The sequence below is a fragment of the Mobula hypostoma genome, chromosome 1, assembly GCF_963921235.1.
Source record: "Mobula hypostoma chromosome 1, sMobHyp1.1, whole genome shotgun sequence".
NCBI lineage: Eukaryota > Metazoa > Chordata > Chondrichthyes > Myliobatiformes > Myliobatidae > Mobula > Mobula hypostoma.
This window is the reverse complement of record NC_086097.1, coordinates 150,294,603-150,311,075: the sequence shown is the minus strand read 5'-3', so window position 1 is coordinate 150,311,075 and position 16,473 is coordinate 150,294,603. Positions and strand designations below refer to the sequence as shown.

The following is a 16,473-nucleotide window of genomic DNA, read 5'->3' as shown; positions in this document are numbered from 1 at the left end:
TCCTACTCTCCTTGTTAGGCAGCTAATTTTTCCATGGCGTGTAGACACAGCTTATGTTACACCAATAAAATGTAAAATATTTTGTAAAGCCATGCTGACTATATGATTATCTACAAATTTCTATGTATCCTGTTTTGGTATCTTTACCATTTCCCTGTTGCAGATGTTCAGCCTGTAACTTTCTGCTTTATGTCTCTTATATTAAAAATAATACTTGTTATTTTACAATCCAATGAAACTTAACTTGAATGTATGGAGTTTTGGAAAGTTACATTCCTCTTCCCAATGCCTTTTCCTTTGATAGTTAATGCAGTAGAGATCTGGTCAGCAACTTGGCATGATGTTACAACATAACTGTGAAGGATTGAAGTTTAATGACCTTATTGGGTTTTCTTGCCATCTGAATGGCCTCAAGCATTTCCTTCTCAAGTTTTAGATTATCTACATTTACTTTCATGCTCACATTGACCATTTCTTCCTGCAGCACAGTATAAGCTCTTCTAAAACATATCATTATGCAGACAAAGCCTCATGAATCCCTGTTCAACTATTCTGATAGCTTGCTGCTCATTGGTGGATGCATTCAGAAATATTGCTTTGGATGAGTAGAAAATTATTGGACTCCTTTCAACTTCTTGCACCATTCCACATGTGCACCAGAAGGCTAATATTTGTTGATCCCATTAACTCTGCCTTTTATTTCAATGAACCTGACCTCAAGTCTCATCACTTTAAATCGGCAGATTAAAATTACAATTGCTAGTTATGAATTTTCAGATCCTCCATTGCAAATATTCAAGTCATTCAATGCATTCAAGTTTTGTTACTTCAGCAAGTTTCAATTCTTTAACTTTTCATTCCCCCTTGTAAATGTATGGGTACTGAACTTTGCAGTTACATGTAGAGTGTGTATGTAATATATGGGAGAAAGAAATCTAACAGATCTGTTTGGTTTATTTGATGTTCTTAGAATGCATTTGCACACGAAGATACATACATAATGTCCTCACTGAAAATCAACATAGACACTCCTCAAAAATTCATGCTTAGCCTACTGCTCTATCTCTATAAACTCATGACTGTGTTGCAGGCACAGGTCAAATGCCATCTACAAATTTGCCAATAACATCACTGTTTTTGACAAATTCTTAGATGGCAAGAGGAAGTGTAAGATAAGTTGTGTCACAAGAACAACCTTGCACTCAACATCAGCAGGAATAGAATTGATTGTAGACTTCAGGAAAGGGAGTAGGGAGAACACAAAGCACATGTTATTGAGGGGTCGCAGTGGAAAAGATGAGTAGATTAATATCTCATGTTGATGTTATCACAAACAAGGCATGACAGCAGCTATATTTCATTAAGAACTTGAGGAGATTTGGTATGTCACCAAGGACTCGAGCAGATTTCTACAGATGTAACGTGGAGAGCATTCTGATTGGTTGCATCACTGCCTGACATGGAGGTTCTGATGTACAGGGCCACAAGGAGCTGCACAATGTTGTGTGCTCAGCCGGCTCCAGCATGGACACCAACCTCCCAGCCATCCAGGACATCTTCAGAAGCCAAGCCTTATGAAGGTAGCCTCCATCATTAAGGACCCCCTTCATCTAGGACATGCGCTCTTCTGATTACTACCATCAGAGAGAAGGTAAAGGAGCCAGAAGATATACACTTAATGTTTTAGGAACAGCTTCTTTCCCTCTGCCATCAGATTTCTGAATGACCCATGAACCCACAAACACGACTTCACTATCTCTCTTCTGCGTTATTTTTTAAAATACTATCTTAGAGTAACTTTTTTATGCCTAGCTTTACTGCTGCCACTAAAACAAATGTCTTGACTTGTGTCAATGACAATAAACCTGATTCTCATTAATTTATGTACAGTACATGCAGTCTTGATGAACTCTGACTTATCTCGATTTCTGCTGGGTTTCAGTGCGATGCTTGCAAATGGATTCTAGAATCCTAAAAGAAATGCTCTCAATGTCAACTTGAATACTCCTCCATTTTCAACTGTCATGGCCAAGGATTCCCAAGGGATGGTGTGGATTTTACACATTTCTACAAGGCTTTCAGAACATCCTTGCATCTTTCTCTCAGTCCACATGGCAATTTGTTACCTTGATAGAGCCATGCCACAGTTCTGTGGATGTTGAACTGGGAGAGATCATTCATGTTGGTTTTCCTATTCTGTGAGTGATGTTTTTGCAGTGATAGCATTGGTGTGCTCTCTCTCTCCCCTGTGCCTGCACTACAGCACTGACATCAGCAAACTGACTTTGGCATCCTTTCTATGTACAACCTACAGTGAGCGCATGGAAACAGACTTTGCTCCCTGCTCCATGCCCTGTGTCATCTCCTACATACCACTGGACATGCTCGACAGCACAATTACTGTCTCTCATCATGAAGGTGTCCCAGCTGTGGCCCTCCCCAGTTTGCTCCAGGGCGGTACAGAAGGCCCTCCAGCAAGCCCCATGCTCCAGGTTGCCCTTGCCTCCTTCTAGACTGCGGATCACTGGTGCTCAGGGGTGCAGAGCCATTTTTTTAGGTGCCGGAGCTGTACGAGGGGTGATTGATAAGTTTGTGGCCTAAGGTTATACAGCTCTCGTTACATGCATGTGCAGTTAAACTCTTTGAGTGATTATGCGGAAAGTTTGAAGTTAATAACTTTGGTGGTATTTCTGTTTCAGATCATTGAAAATTGCTAGGTTTTCTAAAATTGACTCTTTCCACCTTAGGCCACGAACTTATCAATCACCCCTCGTATGTCACACCCAATTTGTGTACCTGCTCCTTGCCCCAGTCATGTAATGAGCAGCTACAAAAATTGGGTATGACATATATATGAATAGGGCTTCTTATAATGTCAAGCACTAAACCAAGAATAAAGAAATATATGAATTGCAGAGCTCCACCAAAATGATTATGAGGACATGCAGCCCCCTTTTATTGTCATTTAGTAATAATAAGAAATATAGTGACAGTTAAGACATTGATGAGATTATAGCCTATCACTACATTGCAGTGTATAACTGGTACAATAAAACATATAATAAATGAAAGGAAATGAAATATCTTTATTGTCATTGCATAATACAATTTGTCATGCACCAATACAGCGAAAATGAGTTTTCAACTCTCATACTCAATGCTATAAAATGGCAAATAAAATAAATAAACAATAAATAATATCAAGTAACCAGCCAGTACAAGTAATGTCCAGCAGTACAGAAGCGCAATTCAGATGCATGACGGCCATAAAACCAGTATTAAAGTAGCAATATAACAAATTTATGGATGATGCTTGATCGAGTAGTTCAGAGCAATTATAGCTCTCAGGAAAAAGCTATTTTTCAGTCTAGAAGTGCAGGCTTAGCATCTGTTCAGGTAGACCAGCTTTCTTCTGCGTCCTGAGGGAAAACAAGCGTTGCTGTGCTTTCTTAACTATTGTAGTGGTGTTAGTGGACCATGTAAGGTCTTCTGAGATGTGTATTCCCAGAAACCTGAAACTGGACACTCTCCCCACTATGTTTCCGTTAATGTAGACTGGAGCATACTCGCCATCCCGTAACTTTTCAAAGTTGATAATTAACTCCTTAGTCTTTGCTGTATTAAGAGACAGGTTGTTCTCTGAGCACCAGCTCACTAAGTTCTGTACCTCCGCTCTGTACGCTGATTCATCTCTGTTAAAGATCAACCCGATCACTGTTGTGTTGTCTGCGAATTTGACAATGGTATTGGTGTTAAATGCAGGTACACAGTCATAAGTGAAGAGGGAGTAGAGTATGGGACTCAATACACAACCTTGTGGTGTACCAGTGTTCAGGATAGTAGTGGTTGGACAGGTGAGGGCCCAGTCTCACTGCCTGTGAACGCTCTGACAAGACATTCAGGACCCAGTTGCAGAGTGATGAGCTGAGGCCTAGTTGGTGGAGTTTGGAGATGAGCTTGCTGGGGATGACAGTATTAAAAGCAGAGCTGTAATCAACAAACAACATCATAAGTATAACTATTATACCTAATTTTATAATATGACAAAGTATTACATGGTTGCACTCACTAATTTTCATAAAATATAATTATCAAGCAAGTAAAGAAGAGGTAAATCATGTATTTTACCAATTTAAAAGTAATTACCTTCTGACCAAATGCCACCACTGAGAAGTTTCACAATAATTTCCACAAAGGGTCAGGCGTAATGTGTGTTCGGGGGTTCTGAAGCAGCTCTTGTCCTGGTGTCATCTGCTGATCTGTGGTACCACAGCCATGATGTGACATATGGCTCAGGATTCCACTGAACTAGAGGAGGTCTGTGTAGTTTAACAAACATAAGTGCTGATACATGATCTATGAGAATCCTTGAGCATGTTGTTGTTATTATCGAGTTCACGTAACTGAATCCTGTCTCACACTCAGCAGTACTAATAGGATTAACTTGTGAACAGCTCAGTAATGAGCGTAAGTCTTGGGGGATGCAGCACCCATGGTCCTCCACATAATCTCTGAAGGGATTTATTACAGAGGAAGAAGAAAGCTTTAAACCTCTTACAGAGAGATGATATTGCAGCTTCTCAATAATTAGGCAGTATTTCAGCAGGCCAGTTATCTTTATCTAGGACACACATTTCATTTAGCAGGGAATTATACATACTTTGAGGTTTAGAAGTTTGAGAACCTTTCAAGGATGTTGCCGTGAACATACAGTGCTACAAATTGTTTAAAAGACGAGTAAGAAACTGTAGATAATTAATGGAGACAATTTTGTTGTTGCTTGTTAAGGTAATTTCTCCAAACTTCCCTTTTTCAACTGCCTCTTGAGCTTCTAGAGTTTTTGTACCAGGTTGCTCTTTCAGTCCATTGAGTGATCTTATGCTCCGTTGGATCAGTTTGTCTGCATAAACAATCATAGTAGTGCGTTTCTGTGAACACTTTGACAGTAAACCAAATTCATGCAATGTGCCATACATTAGAGCTAAGTCCAATAGAAACTGTTCTGAAGAGAGTCTTTTCAACAAACCTTCATAGGTTTTTCTGTCACTTCCAGATCTTGTTTCATCCTTCATTGCTTTTTCAAAATGAAAACACAGTGCTTCATAATTTTGCCACACTGCTGAAACTATTTGAAACGAGCTAACTACCCACCTAGTGCCCAGAACACGGCCTGTTTTGCAAATTTGTTGTTCTAGTTGAGAGGCACATTCAGACAGTTCCTTTTGATTTAGAGGTGATCTACTGTGAACAGAGTACAATTTGTCCATAAATGATTGAAAATGATTTATTCCATGAACTTCTCTCAGAGAATCACCTACTGCAAGTTCTAATCTGTGATTAAGACAGTGCCAAATTATCACATCAGGGTAATGTTCCTTGAGAATTGTAGCAACACCAGATTTGACACCAAACATTACGCTTGCCCCATCACTCGCAAATGCTACAAGTTCTGTTTCAAGTAAGAGTCATCAAACCCATGGTTCAATAGATGCTTAGCAATAGTTGCAGCTTTCTGATCAGGCAGTTCAATAAGATCGAAAAACATGAAATGGATATCATCTTCCTGATCACTTTCACATTTCAAATAAACTATTAGAGTGGTCTTAATACTCAGGCTTGTTGATTCGTCAATGAGAACAGAAAATTTGCCATTTATCTGCTTGATATGCTGGGAAATTTTCTTTTTCATATTAATGGCTATGTGATTAATTATCTCTCTAGCACTAGTGCAGGAATGCAGTCCAATTCCAATGTCAATACTATCAATTTTTTGAAGTTCCAATAAGCCAAAGTGATCAGCGTATGGTCTGTCGTTCTGTGCTAAATAATATGCAGAACAAAAAATTGAATGAATTGCCTTTGGGTGCGAAGCATTCATGGTGTCACATAATTTTCCAAGAGCATCTTCACTAGCTATATTTTCAACACTTAGAGCAGCAGTGTGAGCTTTTGATAGTTTGTGATCAACAATTTTTTTTCTGAGAGACTTCAAGCGTGTACTTCCATCAGCTCCATAATAGGATACTTGGTACATCTGCCATTCATTTGACAGCCTCAAACCCTTAGAAGTGAAAAGTGTCAGACTGCTTTTGTTTGCAATTGCACATACTTTACACCCAAGTTTATCATCCTTGAAGTCTAACCAGGGATAAATTTCCTTCTTTTTCTTCCACATTTCTTCAGTCCAAACATCTGAACAGGGATACAAGCCTGACTTCGAAGGACCATTACTTCTAGATCTGCATTTGGACCTGGTTAGAAAATTCGAACTAGAAGCAGGCGAAACACAGCTTTTGTCACTTCTACTGTTATCAGTCTCTTGTACGTTATTCTTGTTACACTCCTCAGCTTGTTTACGAAAGAAAGAAGTTAACATTGTTTGCTTAGAAGCCATAGAGTTGTTAGTGAGAAAGATTTACTTTTGTATTAGCGAGTAATCCATGGAGCACCGCAGATATAGCCTTACTAATACGGCTAAGTCAGAGCAGACAGCAGGGCCCGCAGTGCTTAGCAGTGTTCCTAAGCAGGTAGCTGTGTGCATACATCTACTGATGCCTCTGGACACATCTTCAGTGATGTTCCTGGAATCATCGGGTGTTTCGGGTCTTTCAACATCATACAACCTCCTCCAGGTGACCCAGCCGGGGCTGATCAGACCCCAGCTTGTGTCCAGATGGCTAGCTACTTATGACTCCATGGCTCCCCTCTTTTGAGCCACAGCCATCTTGAGGCCCTCTCTGCCGCATCGGTGATACTGCGGATGGCTCTCCTCTTCCACTCTCCCTCGATGCCCAAAATGCTGAAGGTTCTAACTAAAGAACAGGCTACGAATCCCCTACAACCAACCTCCACTGGGAGACACCTCACTCTCCATCCAGCCTGCTGAGAGTTGCTGACCAGTCCTGCGTACTTGGAGAGCTTCCTTTCAAAGGCCTCTTCCAAGCGATCTTCCTATGGGACTGTCAGCTCCAGCAGAACCACTTGCTTAGTCGACTCAGACACTAGGACAATGTCTGGTCGCAGGGTGGTGGCTGCGATATGGTTAGGGAACTTCAGCTGCCCTTCGAGGTCCACCAACAGCTGCCAGACCCTTGCAGAGGTCAGGATGCCTGCAGATGTCCTTTTGGCAGGTATTGGCTGCTCCCCAGCTCTGACAAAGGCAATGGTCTGCTTGGAGGGTTGGGACTTAAGCAGGTATAAAAATAACAGAAATAAAGCAAATAAGCTTTTTACACTTTTAGCTACCTAAGTTGGAACCAAGTAATCAAGTATATAAAAAGTCTAATGAACTATTGCTGAAGCCACGAATATTGCTGAATATTAGTATCAAAAATGGTAGGTTGGCAACTCTGCCTCGTACCCTTTCTCTCACAGAAATGGTTGGACAGGAAGTGCACCTGTGAGTGTCGATACTCCCAATATCCTCACACGTCGGGTATTACGTGGTTAGACCAATACAGATCCTGTTTAGTCTTTAAATATATAAGAAGTTAAAGAAGCTTGAATCTTTACATAAATTATTATCGTATCTATACGAATAAAAAATATCGTATTTTGGAAGTGACAAATGTAAACGGGGAGGAGAGCAACCATTTGGGAGGTTTGGAAATGCGTTTTGTCTCATTCATTGCCTCACTAAATTACTCTTTCTCCTATCAACACAAAGAGAAAAAGAGCCTTTTCCAATCAACTATAGTTGGTGGAGCTAGGCCAAGGAGTTGATCCGCTATTAATGATAGTTCAAATGATGTAAAACTAGCTTTTAGCCTAGAAATGTTTCTTTTCATTTGGCTTGTAAAAAAAAACTAAATTCACTTTATCCAGGTGTAGAAGAGGATTTTGGATGATTTCCTTGAATATTTCATCAAAATCAGGCCGAAAATAAGCGAGCAGTGAATTTTTCTTTCATTATTTTCAACTTTTAACCTTAGGTTTCGATGTTCATTCTTTGCTTAATCTAGCTCCTACCTGGAATCCAATGGTACCCATTGGAAAGAGCGGAAAAATGCTCACACTTGTGTGCAGTCGTCCCTTGACTGGAGCGAGACTGAGGATCTGTGAAGTGGCGGGAGGCTACAGTAGGGTATGCTGGGAAAACAACGGGTCAAGCGAGGACGAATTCCACAAATATCTAAATAAAAATTGTCACAGCTCCAGGATTTCGCCAAAAACGATCAAATATCCTATCCTAGTGTTATCAGTGGTATTTTCCCCACTAGCCACCAACCCCTCTCCCCAACCCCCGCTTCCATAAAATTCCCTCTACTTAATATGCGGCCGCTGTTAAATTCCCCGCTTGTTTATTTTGACTTTTTACAGACATGCCCGAGCAGTGCTCTAGTAAACTCTGGCAGCACTGCACCCCTGCTGGTGCTGCTCGATCACCACGTGGCACTGCTGTGGAATTCATTAGGAACGTTACCATCGGAATGAAACATTGATGGCTAAACCTGGCAACTTTCACTTCCCACCTGATCCTCTGCCCATCAATCCCAGGGTGTTTAACTCCTAATCGTTGAGACATTGCTGTTTGTGGGCACCCCATCCCCTTCCCATGTAGGATGTCAATTTTCAAAGGGGGTAATGGAGAATGTTTTTCATATATTGCCTTGATTGACTACTAATTGGAGCTTATGGAGCTGGAAACATAAATGGTAGAGAACATGTGAAGGTTGTCAATGGTTGTAACAATCTATATTATTAAAACCATTTGTGTGTGTGCACCATTGCCCCTTTTCTAGCCTTGCATCTCCTTTACCAATTCCCCCTTCTCCAGCCCTGTATCTCCTTCACCAATCAACTATCCAGCTCTTTGCTTCACCCCAACCCTCTCCCAGTTTCACCTATAACCTTGTGGTTCTTCCTCGCATTTATCCACTTTATTACTCTCTCTCCTCGTCTTTTTTTTTCCAGTCCTGATGAAGGGCCTCGGCCCAAAACGTCAGCTGTTTACTCTTTTCCATAGACGCTGCCTGGCCTACTCAGTTCCTCCAGCATTTTTGTGTGCGGGTGTGTGTGTGTGTGTGTGTGTGTGTGTGTGTGTGTTGCTAGGATTCCCAATATCTGCAGACCTTCTCTTGTTTGTGTATGTTTGTGTCTATATGTGTGTGAGTGTGAGGGAGAGAGATTCAGTAGAAAGAGGTCCTTATTTTGATTTTACACATCTCAGCTTGACATGTCTGAGAACCAGAGTCAGAATCAGGCTTATTCATGCAAAAGCAGTACAGTGCAAGACATAAAAATAGCTTAAAGTTACAGGAATAAATAAATAGTGCAAAAATAGAATGGTGTGGTAGTGCTCAATTGTCATGGACAGTTCAGCAAGCCGATGGCAGAGGGGAAGAAGCTATTCTCAGAACATTGAGTGTCGGTCTTCTGGCACCTGTACTGTACCTCCTCCGCGATGGTAGTAAAGCAAAGGTGTCCCAGATGATCAAGGGCCTTGCTGCTTTCTTGAGGCAGTACCTCCTGAAGATATCCTCGATGGTGAGGAGGCTTGTGCCCATGACAGGAACTGGCTGCATCTACAACCCTCTGCAGCTTCTTGTGAGATTTCTGCTTGGGTCTTGTTTTAAAATATAATTTTGGGTTTGAAAAGTCACTATTTTGTAAAGCTGTTTTGTGACATTTTTAAAAGTTGTTTTCTGTAAGACATTCTGGATATTTTTAAAATTCGAATTTTTTTTATTATTTATTCTTATTTTACAAAGCATATCACAGAGCAGATACAGTACAGCATATTTACGCAGCCATCCCATGACAGGAAAACAAATAAAACTTAGAGACAGAAAGAAGTTCTAATTTAAGTTTAAATTAACATACAACCAAAACTGATCCCACGCACCTGCACTTTTCCCTCACTGTTAATTCATCCCAACATGTGTTCATATGATGAAATCTTAATCATTTCCTCAGGCCACTCCTTCACAGTGGGTCATCTGGGATTTTTCCAGTTTTGCAATGTAATTCTTGCAACTGTGATAAGACCCACCTTTAAAATAGTAAATTTGTTATTGTTTACATTAGATATCATTGTCCTATCGCCCAGGAGACAAAGCCGTGGGCACAAGGGCGGTGCGGAACCCAATCAATTCCCCAACAGGTCAAGAACTTTACACCAAAATGGACGAACCATGGAACACTCCCAAATCATGTGAAAATATGTGCCCACCTCATTTTTACATTTCCGGCATAAATTATTTTCAACAATCCCCATTTTGTACAGTCTAGTTGGTGTCCAGTAATATCTGTGTACTATCTTATACTGAATAAATTTCCCTCTTGCTTCCCTAATATGTCTACCCACATTTGATAAAATATTTGACCACTCATTATCTTTAATATCACTTCCAAGATCCTTCTGCCATACTGCTTTGAGATTGTTACACGATTCACCCACAGAATGCTTGAACATTCTAAATTTTACTTGTAAAGTTCTGCCTAATTACTATACCGTCCGCTATTATCATTTATGCTGAAGGAAGTATTAAACGTAACCAATAATAGAATAAATTATTAAATAGATATTCTTAAATTATTTCAAGTTCATTGTTAAAACATAATAAAGTTATTAATATTTACTCATTTAAAATTATCTTTCGGTAGAGGCTTCAAGGTAACACCAATGAATCCAATATCGGCACTGTATTAGAGCAACTATTTGAGCTATTTCCGGGAGACAGCCTGCCCATGGACGCCGGGCCAAGAAGATGCAGGACGTGTGCTGTGGTAGGGAATTCTGGGAATTTGATAGGATCCAATTATGGACCAATAATTGACACTTACGATTTTGTGATGAGGTAAGTTGCCTGGAGCTCTGGATTTGTTTTAAAATATTTGTACATATAGAATTTATCAAATGACCCCATAAGAATAGTTATTTCCTTAGAATTATACTTAAAGATAGAAAATGGAGGAGGTGCAATAAGAGCAATGTATGTACCTCAAAATTTGATTCTGTGCTATTCTGGAGTTTGTTCAACTTTTGATATAAGATAGTTTTTTGATTTTAAAAAGGCGGGGATATTGAAATCAATAAACTATGGGCTAATTATCTTAGCATCTATTATAGTGAATGTTTTTAAAGATGTAAAAGGACACTTAGAAAAAAATAAGGCAATAAAGAAAATTTTGGTTTTTTTTATTGCTGTTGATGAAGTTATATCTATTGCGAGGTTGATCATTACTTAAATTTCAAGAAAGCTTTGATAAGGCATCATATCAAATTTTATTGCCAAAAAGAAAACAAATAATGCAGGAACAAATATGTTGGTGTAGATTGAAGAAAAAGATATTTGCCATATGTGTTTTCTCCAACATGATATAATGAGCAGTGTTCCACAGAATCAGTTATGGACAGAGTAAAGGATTTGCAAAAGATCCAAGCAAGTACACCAAGCAAATAAGAGTCTAAACAAAATTAAGAATGTCTAATAGAAAGTTATTGTATATTGCGTGTGGAATTAAATACAAAAAAAAAACACAGGTAGTACATAAGTCATCAGCAAGACCTCATCTGGAGCAGTGTGTACAAAACGGACCTTTTTATTTAAGGAACAACATTAATACATTGGAAGCAGTTTAAAGAAAGCTTACTTTTGTCATGTTTTCATATGAGGAAAGATTATAGAAAGCATGCTTGTAATCAATATCCAGAATGGTACGGGGCTTACTTAATTGCAACATATGAGAATCGTAGGACATTTGTGGAAGCATGTTTCCCCTTGTGGAGAATCAAGAAATTGGGCGTCCATGTTTAAAAGTAGTAGGGCTGGGTGCCCATTTAGGGACGTGGTTTTTGTTTTTCTCAGAGTCACAAGCTTTGAATAATTTTAAGGCAAAGTTAAATAAGTTTTTGATAAGCAACGGGATGAAAGGTTATTAGAAGTTGAAAAATTGAGATTAGGCAGATCAACCATAATGTTATTCAATTCTAGAGTAGATTCAAGGGGAATAACAGAAGAGAGCTCAAAAATTCACAACACTCAGAGTGAAAAGTGTTCAGCATTTGGGTCATTTGCTTCATTTTCATTTTTTCCTGTCAAAGTGGGCAAGCTCATACTTTCCCACATTATGCTCCATTTGCCAGATCTTTCATCACAGAAGTAAATATTGACCACTACTGTGGATCTCTACATAAAGAAGCTTCCAAATAGTGGTCTAGCATGTGTAACCTCTCCTCATAAGGCAACCTACCCAAAACGAATTTTAATAAACTTCCTTTGAACTGTTTTCAATGTTTTTATTTCCTCCCTTCGATTAGAATCACCCACTCCTAATTTGTATATTTGGAAATTTAGAGGGATATGGGCTAAACGCTAGAAAAAGGGACCAATTCAAGCTATAACTTGGTTAGCATGGACAGTTTGGAGTGAAGGGTCTGTTTCCAGGCAGTGTTTCACATTGACTCAAAATTTAAATAAATGAACATTGTCTACGGAAACCAGTTTAGATCTCATTAAAGGATAGAGCAAGAGTTTTCTGAGCATTTGCAAAATGAGCTGCTCTTTTTTCTTCTTTTCATATAGGATGAACCGTGCAGAGACAGTTGGCTATGAGGCCGATGTGGGTCGTAAAACTACACATCACTTCATGTATCCTGAAAGTGCACAAAACCTAGCAGAAAATGTTTCTTTGGTCCTGATACCATTTAAAATATTGGATTTACGGTGGCTAATAAGTGCCTTTACCACGGGCAATATCAGACGGTGAGTCAGATGTTAATACTTCTCAAAAGAAATACACATGAACATATAGTAAGTTCAAGATAGTTAGCTGTCCTCTGCATTAATTTCACTACTTTTTTTTCTTTTTTGCTTCTGTGCCCTGAAAGCATTGACTGATTATAAGTTACAGCATTTAATGGGCCTATAGCTCTTTCTTACCTTACACAAGTCGCCCTTGACAGGCTGTCTGATTTAAATCACCATGGGCTGTCAATGATGTGTAAATTCCACTCTTAAACATACATGATAGTGCTTAATAAAATTTAGTGATTCATTGATTACACCCCATTAATTGTCCACACAAAAGCAGTTTAATGGTTGTGGAGATGACATTGAGATATCTGTTGAAAACAACAAATAGTAATTGTTACATCAATGGTCCACAACAGGTCATAGATTTTTCAATAAGTGGGAGGAACCACATTAATTAGATAAAATTATGATATTTCTATCTATTTGTGTGCTTGGAATAAGATGAATTAATGAAATGTTCTACATGATATCTTTTTTATTAACAGTACATATACTGGAGTGTTGAATAAAATCAAGGCAGATAGAAATAAGGTGAGTTACAATATGTATATATATATTTCTTATTTAATTGATAGTTAAGTACAGATGTATGATCTTCGCTGACAATGAAAGTGGCTTAGTTGTAGCTTATCTACTTATTTTAATTGAAGAACAGAACTAGACGGTACTGTTACGTACCCCGTAACTGGGTTGCCAAACCAGCAGAAATGGATCACTCAGTTGGAGTCTGGAGTACTAGAACTAAGAAAGTTTTATTAAAGAAACAAGCAACACAGTAATCGAAAGGATAATAAATGCAACAATTCAACAATGATAACCACACATGTGCACAGAATTAAGATAACAGCATCAATCAAGCTCTATCATTGTCTAGGGGTAAATGACCAATTTCAAAATGACTCAAAGTTCAGTCCAGTTTGTAGTTCAGTTCGCAGTAATCGTTGCCATGGCGATGGACAAGGTGGGGGAAGAGAGACAGAATAGGAACAACTGATCATTCAGAACACTGCTTCACTCACAGACCAGCGGGATGGCTCACAGACCAGCGAGATGGCTCACAAACAGCTTTTGGGCAGGTCCTTGGTGATGTCACCTGAGGTCACCGACTGTGACCCCTCCTCCAGATGCGGTCGATCCTCTGCAGTGAACCCGGCACCCAGGCAAGGGCGGACACACACCGGGTTCCCGCTGATCGTACCTTTCCACCCTTGTCGTTGTCCGGTACTTCTCACCCACTCGTGAGAAGCGCACCGCTTCCAGGGTCTCGTTACCTCGGGTGGCGTGTGTGTCTGTCTTAGCGAACCTGTCCCTTTTTATCCCCCTGCTGGGGTATCGCCTGTCCACCACTTCAAACAGTTCAGGGTTCAAAGGGGGAGCCGCTCCAGACAGCTCCCTCTCCCACGTCCCTCCATTACACATCTCCAGACGCTGCTCCATTGTTCCTTATCTCTCCTTCCCCTGAGGGCAGGTGGCAGACCAACTGCTGATGCCACTGATGCTAGCCCAGGCCAGCAAACATCTTAATTTTATGTGTATTCTCGTAACAGTACATATTTAAGTAAATCATTGCAATTATAAATAGAGTACAACAGAAAATGGTGGAAGCACATAGTAGGTCAGCAAGTATCTGTGGAAAGAGAAACAGAATTAAGGTTTCAGGGTTGAAGACCACTTGTTAAAAACCCAAATGTGAAAATCAAAAGTTTGTTTTAAATTACAGAGGGATGGATAGAACAAAAGGAACATCTGTAACAGGTCGAGGCCAGGGCTGCTGGGGCTGTGTTTTACAAAGCAATTTAGTTAGTATCTTAGTAATGGCAATGACGGAGAGATTACCCCTCAAGTATTGTGTATAATTTTGGCTTCCATATCCAAGTAATACAACAGAGGTGTAACATTCTGGAGGGAGTGTGACTACCCTATGAAAAAAGATTAGGTCAACTAGGTCAACACACAGAATATGCAGGAGGATTTGGAGCTCAATTAGGTGTGCATTTACTAGAGTCTAGAAGAATGAGAGAAAATCAAATTGAAACTGACAGGGTTTTAACAGGCTTGATGTATGGAGAATGCATTCTTTACTGGGAATTCTAAAACCAGTGGTCACAGACTCAAAACATAGGGTAAATCATTTAGGGATAAGATAAGGAAAAGTTCTTCTTTCAGAGGACAGAAAACTGGTGGAGTTCCTTCCCACAGAACACTCTGGAGGCCTAATCACTAAATATAATTAAGAAGGCAATTGATAGATTCTAGACATAAAAAGCATGAAGGGGCATTTGGGTGAATAGCAAAACAGTATTGAGAGAGAGGACCAGTCACAATCCGGATTTTACTGGGCAAGGAGAAATTTTAAAAATGTGAATGTGCATATTGATTTATGGGTCAGTTTCATTGTGACATCCCATCTTCCCTGCATTTACCTAGTCAACCAATAAGAATTTTGTACATTTCAAAGATCACAGCTCCATCTAAACTGAAGGAATAAGTCTAGTCACTTATTCTGTCTTCTGTTACTCCATCCAATGGCAACCCCCATAAATCTCTTGTTCTCTAAATCTATCCTCTTAATTCATATATTTGTATGTTCATAAAATGCCTCTTTCTCAACATTAAATTTTACTGAACATAGAACAGTGCAGCACATTACAGGCTCTTTGGCCAATGATGTTCTGCTGATCCTTTAACTTACTTAATGATCGATCTACCCTCACATAATACTCGAATTTTCTTTCACCCATGTGCTTATCTAAGAGGCTTGAATATCCCTAACATATCTAGCTCTACCACTATCCCTGGCAGCGCATTCCACATACCTACTACCGTGAGTGAAAAAACACTTCTGGCATCCACCCTGCCCCCTGTAACTTTCTCCAAACCCTGTCCAATCTTCTTGTACTACTCCTATGACCAGTAAAGTTGCAAAGATCATCGCTAAAGGCACAAGAATCTCTTCCCTCACTTCCTGTAGCAAACTGGTATATCCCAGCTGACCCCCTCAACTTAGCTTTCCTCGTGCTCTTTCTTAGCGTCGACATTTTCCAGCCTATCAACCTGTTCTATGCCCACCACACATTCCTTTATTTCCCTCTCACTAGTAAATACTGAAGCAAATTATTCATTACAGGTGCCCCCTACCTCCTCCAACTTTAGGTAGGTGTAACCTCTTCTATCCCTGATCTCCCTCTCTAACTGTGTGAGTGTGAAGGTTTGCGCCTACATGGAACCAAAATAGATTTGATACTCGAAAATGGCTTTCATCCTTTGCAGTACCATTGTAATTATTTTATTGTAATTTTCCCAGTCTACAACTGCTAAAACACAGATTGCTTCATAGTTTGCTTTATTTATATTTAAGATCAAGTCTCCAGGAGATTAAAAAGTTACTGCTGTAGATAAGATTATGTTCTATCTAAGCAAGGCCCAGTACTATGAAACACCTTGTTCCGTAAGTCATTTGGTCCTCTTCTTCATGTGCCTTGCGCGTTACACGCTTGGGCGATCATGGCTTTCCACATCAAACGATCCCTCGCAGCGTCAATGATATCTCGCACACTTAGATCTGTTAGTTCTTTCACAGTGTCCATATGTTTTCTTCTTTGCCTTCCTCTTCCGTGTTTCCCAGGCATACAGCCTTGTACTGTAAGGTATTCTATTTCTCCCTTTCTGATGACATGGCCCAGGAATTTAAGTTTCCTCTCATTTAATGTTCTCA

The 16,473-nt window shown here is 39.7% G+C and overlaps 1 protein-coding gene across 5 annotated transcripts in view; it reads left to right on the top strand.

The window, feature by feature from the left end:
* Nucleotides 1-16,473, top strand: part of LOC134351615 (CMP-N-acetylneuraminate-beta-galactosamide-alpha-2,3-sialyltransferase 1-like) — a 98,584-nt gene that overhangs the window by 64,380 nt on the left and 17,731 nt on the right. For all 5 annotated transcript variants that reach the window (XM_063058010.1, XM_063058035.1, XM_063058016.1 and 2 more), the window contains 3 exons: nt 10,606-10,799; nt 12,528-12,707; nt 13,244-13,289. In XM_063058010.1, coding sequence (XP_062914080.1) covers nt 10,606-10,799; nt 12,528-12,707; nt 13,244-13,289 — 420 coding nt within the window. The remainder of the gene's footprint in view (nt 1-10,605; nt 10,800-12,527; nt 12,708-13,243; nt 13,290-16,473) is intronic.